The following is an 11401-nucleotide window of genomic DNA, read 5'->3' as shown; positions in this document are numbered from 1 at the left end:
CAAAATAATTGAAATATTAATAACATAATTTTGTTTTTGAGGAAAAATATGGGTTTTGGAAACAAAGTAAAATGTAAGAGTTCTGTTTAATTTTTATTTTTATTTTTATTTATTTATTTTTTGTCATTTGAAAGTGGGTCCAAAAAGAGAGAGAAAAATAAATAAATGTTCAATATACTCAGATGATGTGTTACAAAAAGTACATTTATGTGGAGATCTCATAGTGACTCTAATCTTTTCACCAAAAAAGAACTGTGTATGATTCCTTCGTTAAATCTCTTATGCTCACCGAAGGCTGCATTTACTTGATGAAATATACGGTAAAAGAACATTATGTTATTTAAATTAGAAATATTTCGTAACATTAGAAATGTCTTTACTGTTTGATTCCTTTTTGTAATCAAAAACTAACCGTCCCAGAAGTCCTCGAACCAAATGACAAATCTCCTAACAGACTGTTAAAGTTTTTCACCATCATTCCCCTCGATTTAAAGGATTAGTCCACTTTTAAATACACTTTTCCTGATAAATTTACTCACCCCCATGTCATCCAAGATGTTCATGTCTTTCTTTCGTCAGTCGAAAAGAAATGTAGATTTTTGAGGAAAACATTCCAGGATTTTTCTCCTTACAGTGGATTTCAATGGCTACCAACAGGTTGAAGGTCAAAATTACAGTTTCAGTGCAGCTTCAAAGGCTTTAAACGATACCAGATGAGTAATAAGGGTCTTATCTAGCGAATCGATCGGTCATTTTCGAGAAAAATACAACTTCTTACTTTCCGCTTCCGCATTCTTCATAACGCTTACGCTGAATGTCCTACGCCTTCCCTATTCTACTTACGGAACGAACGCAGCGCCAGTTTCGTTTTTTTCCGTAACTTGAATAGGGAAGGCGTAGGACATTCAGCGTAAGCGTTATGAAGAATGCGGAAGCGGAAAGTAAGAAGTTGTATTTTTCTCGAAAATGACCGATCGATTCGCTAGATAAGACCCTTATTACTCATCTGGTATCGTTTAAAGCCTTTGAAGCTGCACTGAAACTGTAATTTTGACCTTCAACCTGTTGGTAGCCATTGAAATCCACTGTAAGGAGAAAAATCCTGGAATGTTTTCCTCAAAAACCTTAATTTCTTTTCGACTGACGACATGGGGGTGAGTAAATTTATCAGGAAAGGTGTATTTAAAAGTGGACTAATCCTTTAAGTATGAGTGTAAATGGAGTCCTTAGGTCATTTAAATTGAGTATGATTCTGTCGCATTGACTCATGACTCGTTCAGTTGGTCAAGTTCACAAAGAAGCCTCGTTCAGCACCTCTCCAATCCGAATCTTGTCCAGCCTCTTCACTGACCAGTGAAATGACCCTTCACAATTCGCACTCTGCTGAAGGTAGGACACAACATCGAAAGAAATGAGTTCAGTGTATGGTACTGGAACGATTCATTCACCAAAAAGATTCATTCAAATGAAGATTCGAAACGTGCAATCAAAATCCCTCACACATCATTTGAGGAAATCTTCTCTGTAGCGCCCAAAGCAGTTCTCCTGATTTTTTTCTTCTCATTTTTATGAACATTAATATGAACGCTTCTGAGCACATCAAGAGTCTGATTTAGCTAATTATCTTTACCTAAAAGCACTGTCTGTCAGAGATTATGATTAGCAATATCATTTCATCCCACTTCTTCAAACTGAGGGAGGGTTTTGAATCCTCATGCGATATATGAGATATTGTTTTGAGTGTGGTAATGTCTCAATGTCTCCAGCAGAGGTCAAAATAAGCCTAGATTTGCAAATGGTGGCACATTTCCATCTGTCTGTTGTAAATCCTGCAGATTTAAGTCTATAAAAGACTTATTTATAAGCCTAACAGACTGTAAAAATCACTCAGCACAGCTGTAGCTACTGTCATGATGCCGAAAAAGATTAAATATTTGGAACAAAATACGGAAGGTCAAAAGTTTGCATACACTTTTGTACTGAACAATTATTTTTTCCCACATTTTAGTCATCAAATTGACTGCGGGGAGTTTGATTGACAGGCGATCTATCCAATCATAACACTGAATCTGTCATTTTGTCCAACAAAGCAGTCAGGAGTGAGAAGATTAACCTCAGTGGACTTGAACTTGAAAAATGGTGTGTATTTACATCTTTCCACGTTTTAAACAACATTCCTTCTGATGTTCATTCATGTTTATTTGATGAACTAATAGGAAGAGATGACCGGTTCACGTGGGTACTTTGTTTGATATCATAAGTAACCTGCTCTGTCCTGCACCATGCTTGTCGGACAAAGCAACAGCAACTTTGGTCTTTGCGAAGGGTCAACTTGATTAATTAACAGATGTAATCATGCAGTGATTTAGGCAAAAAACAAACACATCACATAGGAAGTGTATACTCAGAGAGATCACATTATTGACTCTTTATTTAAGTTTTCCATATATAACACTGAATGAACAATACCTCCACAAAACAGACATTATTGTTCTCTTTTAACACTGATATCAATGAGCACAGGTACAAGGATACACAAACACGGTCACAATCCAAAACCAACTACACATTTCCAAAGTCACCTCGCATCACGCACAGCCATAGCTTGTCCTGCTCTACTGAAATAAAAACTACCACTGCTACAAAAGTGACTAAAACATGTAGTCTATCACTGTGGAAGTGCTTATTATTATTATTTTTGGAAGTACCATTTTTCTAAATTTTGTGGCTACAAAATCACCAGTAAAAATAGCTGATCTCTATAAAAAGAACGCAAGAGGACAAGCCTTGGCCGTGGGTTAAAATACAAGTGTTTTTTTGTTTTTGTTTTTTCTCATAATTTACTTGGAAATATTCTTTAATACAACAACACTGTCCTTTATTACAAATGTACAGAATCCCATTGTTGTCAGAATAATGCCCGTGCATAAATGCGTATTTCAGACTCGATGAAATGAACCACCACACAATTTCATACCTGAATCAGAATCACAGTTTTGGGAAGAATAGTGTTACATAATGTGATTTATTTCATGTGGAACAATAAGCTGAATGTCGATTTCAATATGATCTGCTTTTGGTGTTCACCACTTTGTTGAATTCCTATCACCCCCCACCCCACCCCACCCCCAAAAGAAAAAAAACGGAGAAAAGTTGGCGTCCTGAGTGGGATTTGAACCCAGTCCTTAAATGTAAACACACCCTTTCCTGCAGCGAACAGAAGCGAGAAAAGGCACACATGAGAAAACCACAGAGCTGTAAGCTACAGTACCTACAGAGCGAGGGCCGTTTTGGTTATATCAGCTTAATGGGACAAACAGTGTCGTGTTAAGCCTTCTGACTTTTGAACTGTTATCGTTTCTCATGAAATTACACAGGAACCCTTTTTTTTCTCGGAAAGGCCGGACTCTCGAGTACGAGGTGCTAAACCGATCCGTTACAAACCCTTATCTGGTTCCTCGGGGAGGGGTTACGTATTCTAACTTGCATTTGCAGATGCTACACTGCTCCAGAGAACATGCTACATTATTAGGCAGATTCACCACACTCAGCCTCACCGCGCAACATTCGTAGCTGCTCGTCGTCACCGACAGCGGGCGTTTAAGAAGCATGCACCGAGGAAGAATAATTCACACATGCTTTAGGCTATCTCATGTCAGCAGTAATAAGCAGATAGAAATGTTTCTCCCGTCGTAATAAGACGATATGACATCCGCAGTGAGTATTCCCTCTACGCAGTTTAATAGGAGGAAGAACTCTAATGAAAATTCTGCTGTTACTGATAGACAAGGTCTTTAGATTCCTCTTGAAGCAAAGGAAACGCTGCGATATTGAAATGCAACGCACACACCTTTCCCGCGGAAAGGTTACAGAGAACGAGGCGAATGAGGCCGGCAGAGGATCTGACATTCTGTGGAAATGGACAAAGATTTATGCATCTCCTCCGTTTTCTCCGTGTGCGAGGGCACGCCAATGACAATCTCCAAGCAAACGCTCATACCGGCGCATTTCACGGGTTTTCGTTTTAACAAAAGGACTAACAGATCTGATTCGGATGGATAAGGGCTAAAAACAGAGAAAACTTGGGTCAAAGGGCATTTCAGACAGGATGCAGATTCACATTAAACAACAACAAACAAGTCAAAGAAAGACATTTGCGATATTTCATCCCAACTCTGTTAGGTGCAACGAATAGCCTTTTTTTTTTTTTTTTCTCAAAATAAAAAAATAATAAAAGAATCAGCCAACACGCTCGCGCGCACATAAAGAAAAACCTTTTAGTTGAAAGGTCATTAGTTGGCATTCAAGATTTTTGAAAAGTGCACACATGTTCTGTCCATCACAATATTGCTGCCATTAAAGCAAATGAACAACATGACCGCTGTGTACTATTTAAAGAAACCACCGGCTGAAAAGAGGCACAATGTTCATTTCACAACTCGCTATTATGAGTCATACAGTGTTGTCATTGCGATGATTGGCATTTTACACACGTATCTAGTGTGGCGTGTTCCACCAGAACTGCACAACACCGTACAATACTAAAGACAGATCCACCGAGGAGAACTTTCAGCACACTACAATGCGTCTAAACGATTACGGCCTAAGACTAATCATTGCCCCGACACACATATAGAGGCCCAGTGAGCTTGGACCAGAAAATAGGAAACTCTACAAACATCCTCGTATTCTTCGCTTTACAAATGTACGTTTACATGTTACAAAAAAAAAGAAAAAACACATTGTATCCTGCAACCACAGTAAACTGGGTCTGTCTTTTTTCTTTTTATAGTATTTAGTCTTCTATGGATAGTAGTACTCACAGCTTTTGGAAAGATATTGTTTCTGTTTAGCTATTATAAGAGAAAAAAGAGTTAACAATTACACTGTAAAAATATATGTATGTTTATATACTATATATAGTTTTTTTGTCTTTTTTCTTTTAAATACAGAATGAATATATTGTGTAGGTATGGCCATCACGGCAAAGGAATAAAGGCATCTGTAACAATCCCCACGTAGGCCACGGTCACATGACCCGAGGGTGCTGAATGGGCGGAGTTGGTAACGAAAGCACAGGTCAGTGGCACTTTGTGCATCGAAGAAATAAAAATCTAGTATAAGGCTACACGGGTGTATGCTTGTTTGATACTAGTCGAGTAAGGACATTGTGGTTCAAGAGTTTCCGTCAGGATGGTTGGTTTTCGTCTCCCGTGCCCCCGCCACAAAAACGCCCGAAAGCAGAAATAATCCATTTGCAATTCATTAGGATCATTCAGGGGAAACAGTTTTTGGCCACTACTGAGAGCTTGAGGAGGTATAAAAACAACAACAAACAAAACAAAAAAGCACGAAGATCCAGAAGAACGTCGTCCTCCTGTTGAGACGGACGGGGAAAGAGTCAAAGCTGTAGGTTCCACAGTACTGGAATTGCTTTTTTTTCTCTCTTTACATTCCTAGAGGAAGTAATGCTGGTATAAGGAAAACCCTCGATAATCATCATGTTTTATTCTGTAGTCCAAAACATGTTTTTTGTCTTTATTTTTATATCGCCAAAGGTTCTTCAAGACTACTAAGACTTCACAAACACACGAAGACGTTACAAAATAAATATACATTACAACCGTATCACAGTTCATAATTTCATCATCATAAATATTAAATAAATAATAAATAGAGATTATACTTCTCCTTCAGCTGTGTTAGAAAATCAAATCAAATCAAATGCAAACAGAGACAGCTAGAGATAGAGATAGATATACAGGTAGAGAGAAGGAGAAAAAAAATTACAAAATTATCAAAACATTGTTGGTTAAAAATATTTGCACTTAAAAAATGTTTAAAAACTCTATCATCAAATGAAAAGAAGTTATAAAAATTAGTGGTACATTTCTTTTTTTTTTTCTCTCTCTCTCTCTCTCTTTCCAAATATTGTTGTGGCAAGTTCCTCGTCACATTTTCATAAACAGAAGGGCTGTGAATATTTAAATAGGTGAATTCAAATAAATAATTAAATTATAACAAAATATAAATAAATTACAGTAGAGTCTGGACAAATTTCGTATCATTTATAGATCAGTGACAATCCAACATCTTGTCTGATGTTGAATGCACTGAAATGAAGTGCAACTCATTGTTCACATGTAATAGATATGACTACGCTGGGTAAATATTCCTACAGTGTAAGGACTAACAAATAAAGGAGAGCAAGCTGATGTGCCTGTGTGTCGCTCGAAAACAAAACAAACGAAATGGCTGCTGAGATTTCAACAAGTGGAATTTACAGAGTCAACCGCATGGCACTGATATGCTTGCGCACGCACAGCATCCTCTCATTTCCCGTGATCGCTTCCGTTTTCTTCGGGAAAACGAGGAAAGGCGAGCAAACGCTGCATATGTCTGTTCTGCCGGGGCTCACGTAGGGATCGCTTGGAGCGTCACATTTGTTGTTTCCTCACAAACCAGTAAAAGACTCTCTTTCGCCTGGGCAGCACATCTTCTGGAGGTTCGACTCCCAGATCCTTCTTCCAGAACCGTTTGAATGTAAAAGCAAAAACTAAAGAAAACTAGGTTTGTGTCTCTCCTTTTCTTTGTAAATAAAGAATTTGGTTCCATCTTCGCCTTCCAATCCAGCAGCTTTTGTGGATTTTGGTCCTTATAGTAATATATATATATATATATTATATACCTCTTTTTGAACTCACAGAATTGCTCCCTGGGATGGAGGTTTAGATTGTTGTTCAAAAAAACCTGAATGCCCTTTTTGTGTGTCATTTGTACGCTCTTCCCATGGCTCTACGTTTCTATTTCTCATTCTCGTCTTCTGGCCTAGTCAGACCTTGATGCCTTTCACCGCCTTGTTGATGGTCTCCAGAAGGGCCTTGTTCTCTGGGTTCTGGTAGCAGTCCTTATTGGTGTACATGTCAGTTAGGGTGCTCACGTAGCTCTCGAAATTCTGCTCTGTGATTGGCTCCTGCTGCAATGCAAATCGGAGATTGTGAGTGGCAGAGTTTTAAAATGTAAAAACCTCATTCATGTAGGAGAGGATAGTTATGGGAGCTGCCGTAACTCACCATGTGAGGCAGGCGGATGTTGGCCAGACTCCGTATAAGAGCTTGACTGAGTCCAGACAGCTCCATAAACAGCGCTTCATTCTGTTCTTCAATCACCTTGTTCTCCTGCTCGATGTTCTTCAGGTTCTTCTCCATAGATGTGATCTAAAGCACCATAAAAACAGATGAGTCCAACTTCCCATCCCATAAATGGCATTTACTTCTAGCAATGCATGTTTGTCACATGTTTCTACTGCTTAAATGTCTTTTCACATCGTAAATGTAAAATTGATTGCTAGTCAGCTAGTTGAAATACTTTGGTTGCATCAGCTGCAGCGTTTATACTTTTCAAGTTTTGTGTTTTTGAAAGAAGTCTATAATGCATTTATTTGATCAAAAATACTGTAATATTGTGAAATATTATTACAATTTAAATCAGCTGTTTTCTATGTGAATATATAGTAAAGTGTAATTTATTCCTGTGATCAAAGCTGAATTTTCAGCATCATTACTCTGGTGTCACATGATCCTTCAGAAATCATTCTGATATGAAACATTTATGATTATTATCAATGCTGAAAACAGTGCTGCTTAATGTTTTTGTGGAAACCGTGATACGTTTTCTTCAGAATTCTTTGTTCAAAATAGCAGCATTTATTTGAAATAGAAATCTTTTGTAAAATTATAAATCTTTACTGTCCCTTTTGTTCAAATTAATGTGTCCTTGCTACAGAAGAGGATTAGGGACAAGTAATAATAACACCATATTGAGATTAAAGTCATTATAATGCGAGATTAACCCCGTTCAATTTTGAGAAATAAAGTCAAAATACAATGTTGAGAATAAAATTATTAAAAAACTTTTAAGAATAAAGTTGTGTTTCGAGAAAAAACTCATTAAATTTTGAGAAAAAAGTCAAAATAAATTGTCGAGAATAAACACATTCGAATCAGTGTCATGTTCATTGTATACTGATAGAGATCATGAGAGAGGACTTAGTCAAGCTATATTTTAGGCTGTCTTTCAATAACAAAAAAATACTATCAAATACTATCAGTACTATCAGCTTTAGCTAATGAGAATTTCGAATTTTTTGTGTTTTTTCTCGAAACAACGATTTTATTCTCTAAATTTAATGTTTATTTTCAACATTTTATGTAGACGTTTTTCTTAGAAGTGTAAAGCTTTTTCTTGAAACACGACTTTATTCTCGAAATGTAATTTTATTCTCGACACTGAATTTTCTCGAAATTTAATTTCACATTATAATGACTATAATCTCGAGATGGTTTTATTTTATCATTACTTGGCCCTAATCCTCTTCCGTACCTTGCTGAGTATTGATTCTTAAAAAAAAAATAAAATACTGACTCCATATTTTTGAACGGTACTGTATATACATCCAGTGATTATCCATAAACCATGCTATTTACATAATAATCAAAGTTATATTTCTAAAGAATACCATGATTTTACTGTGGTACATGTCTGAAACAACATGGTGAGACCATATTATAATGATATCACAACAAAATTTCAGTTTTATTTAGTGCACAATCGATCTTCTTTTAGACTGTCAGGAGATGTATGGCTAACCTGCGTTTGAAGGTTGACCATATCTGCCTCCATCTCATGGTTGGATTCATTGAGCTCATTGATTTCTTTATTGAGTTGCTTGATGTCTTCGTCATTGTCTAAGACTGTAAAGAGAAAGAGAAACGTTGTCATCCATAAAATATGACATCAGAAGAGATGATGTAGTTCAAATAGTGGGATGTCTCACCGTCACTGGCTCTGAACTTAGTGCTGAGATACTCTTCTCCAGGGAACTTGGCTTTCTTCTTGTTGAGGGAGGCTCTGGGGCAGCCTGAGAGACTGGGGCCAAACGCAATTGATCCGTCATCAATCATCACAAAACACAACAACACATTTGCTTTATGAGCCGTCCCATAATGACTCAGACTTGGCCAACAGCCTTAAACCTAAATGCAGAGTGTGTCATTTCTGTGCAATTAAAGGGATAGTTCACCTAAAAATGAGCGGTTTAAATTTTGTGAAGAGTTAAAAATAGCTTTCTATGATGAACATATTTAATTCACATATAAACCCATATATATATATATATATATATATATATATATATATATATAGAGCGCTTCACATTTAGTAAACATGAAGCTTGTGTGTGCGTCACGCGTTAGAACAAACCTCATTGGTTTTTGCACATATGTGTTTACCATAACGTGATCAATGATGACAGAATTTTCATTTTTGGGTGAACTATCCCTTTAAGGTGTGTTAAAGTGTGTCACATATGGTCCGTCTCTAAATAGTGTTAAAGTAACACTTAAGCAGAGTTAAAGTTAATGCGATAATTAAGTGATTAAGTGATGATTGAGCAGTAGTGATGAACACCTGCTGTTAACAAGCAGAATCACTGAACACAAGAACTACAACTGACTTCAGTCACAGCCTTATTAATTGCTTAATCATCTCATTAACTTTAACTCTGCTTCAGTGTTACTTTAACACTATTTAGAGAGGGACCATATGTACTCTGAGCAGAGTTGATTTAACTCTGAATTGGAAAAATAAGAACTGTTTTCAAACAGGTTTCCCACCCAAACTCGCACCACTGGTTGACACAAATTTCACGTAGCAGCCGAACTCATATTTTCTCCTTCTCTTACTTACCTGCGGTGGGTGAGGAAGCTGCCGTTGGCGTGTCCCGATCCGTCACATCCCGGTGTGGGACAGGTGGGGCCTTCTGTCTTAAACGCCTTCCAGGAGAATGGAGACCCGTTCAACAACCCCTCCTTCTGCCGCCTGGCCGCCAACGGGCATCCGTACGCACTGCGGTGAGTGGCGTACTTCCCGCTGATGTGACCCAGGCTGTCGCAGCCTGGCACTGGGCATCTGTGAGAGAAGGAAAAACATAACGACAGAGGGGATAAAACAGATGAGTTTGATTAGAGATCGTAAGAGCAATTATCCCATTAGAAATATCACCTTGCTACTGACTTCAGTTCCCATCTGTTTACTCTCTGTCTCACTCGAATCTCTATTCAGTTTTGTAAAGAGGGCCATATTTAGCTACATACTTTGCCCAACAGTGACTGTGAATATTACAACATTGAAATAGGCTGAAAAAAGAGATTTCTACACATTGGGGAGCTTGAGTGCCGCCATATGCCGGCTGCTCATTGACTGGAGTGGAATTATGTGGATAAAAAGCTCCTACGCTTGGCAGTCGCAAAAAACAAGAAGACAAAAACCCACGCACTGCACTGCAGATGACTTACTAAGAAAAACATGCACAATATTTTAATACCCCATGAGCCATCTGTGCTGTAATATATTGTTCACAGTTTTTATTTCCTCAGCAGTATAACTGGGTGTCTTTTTGTTCTTGCTTTTAGAAGTTGTACAATGGAATAAAACACACAAGGCCTTTTCCCAAAGAAATCTGAACATTACTAGCACTGTTTGGCCATGCGGAGCTCCATGCGCTGGCTCATAAGCTCATGTACAGGGAGTTATTTGGAAGGTTGCCAAGGTGATATTTAACAAAGTAGAACACAGTATTTTGGGATCACAAGTGGTTCTAGCTGGAAATGCTTGACTAAATCACTTCCTTCTGAATGAAGAGGGGTTTTCTAAACTGCTTTACACTGTTGTTAAATGACTGTGTGGTTGGACAAACCTATTATCCAACATTTGATCATTCCCTTACTATATTCCCGCCTAAAATCTTTCCTTTTTTACCGTACAGTGGCGTAAAAGAAATGGGGAAAAGCCTTTGGCTTTCTATGCAGTACGAACTTTAAGAGCTCGGAGTCCTCCTTGTCGTCCTTGATGGGAGTTGTTTTTATTCCACCTTTCTTGGCCCGTGGACACCCAGACAAACTGAAAATAGAGAGTATGCAGCTCATGATCAGAGGAGCCAGAAACTCAGAACAATAAGGATCCAGCACTACTGACCCAAAGCAATGTAGGAGAAACCAAACTCAAATACTATTATTAAAGATGCAAGCATACACCATATCCTAACCAGGCGCGATGCAATGGGTTTCCAGCAATTTTATCTCTCTGAAAGTGAAATGCTACAAAATCACAGCCAATCTGAAAATATTTGATATCTAATATCTAAGGTGATTTTAGGCAAAGTGGAACATTTTTCGTCATTGAGATGGCAAAAAGTGGTCCAATTTACCTGAATCTCTCAACAGCTATGAGGAGTAGGAATTTGGACCAATGAGAATTCAATGTGGGCGGGGCTACTGAGCGCAACGTGACAGAAATATGAAGTCTACAAAATGTCTTTTTGCGCGTGGTTTGCTCGCGCCTG

The 11401-nt window shown here is 38.0% G+C and overlaps 1 protein-coding gene across 12 annotated transcripts in view; it reads right to left on the bottom strand.

Annotated features, from left to right (window-relative positions):
• Positions 1–2413: 2413 nt before the first annotated feature.
• myt1b (myelin transcription factor 1b) overlaps positions 2414–11401 on the bottom strand; it is a 108063-nt gene continuing 99075 nt past the window's right edge. For 8 of the 12 annotated variants that reach the window (XM_048178050.1, XM_048178044.1, XM_048178049.1 and 5 more), the window contains 6 exons: positions 10876–10959; positions 9748–9969; positions 8837–8928; positions 8650–8753; positions 7074–7217; positions 2414–6976 (listed from right to left, as the gene is read on the bottom strand). In XM_048178050.1, coding sequence (XP_048034007.1) covers positions 6833–6976; positions 7074–7217; positions 8650–8753; positions 8837–8928; positions 9748–9969; positions 10876–10959 — 790 coding nt within the window. In that variant the 3' untranslated portion in view covers positions 2414–6832. The remainder of the gene's footprint in view (positions 6977–7073; positions 7218–8649; positions 8754–8836; positions 8929–9747; positions 9970–10875; positions 10960–11401) is intronic. The other 4 variants (XM_048178046.1, XM_048178057.1, XM_048178051.1 and 1 more) reach the window with 2 other exon arrangements.

Source organism: Megalobrama amblycephala, linkage group LG24 (assembly GCF_018812025.1).
Source record: "Megalobrama amblycephala isolate DHTTF-2021 linkage group LG24, ASM1881202v1, whole genome shotgun sequence".
Taxonomy (NCBI): domain Eukaryota; kingdom Metazoa; phylum Chordata; class Actinopteri; order Cypriniformes; family Xenocyprididae; genus Megalobrama; species Megalobrama amblycephala.
Note: the sequence above shows the minus strand (reverse complement) of the source record. Positions and strands in the feature narration are given on the sequence as shown.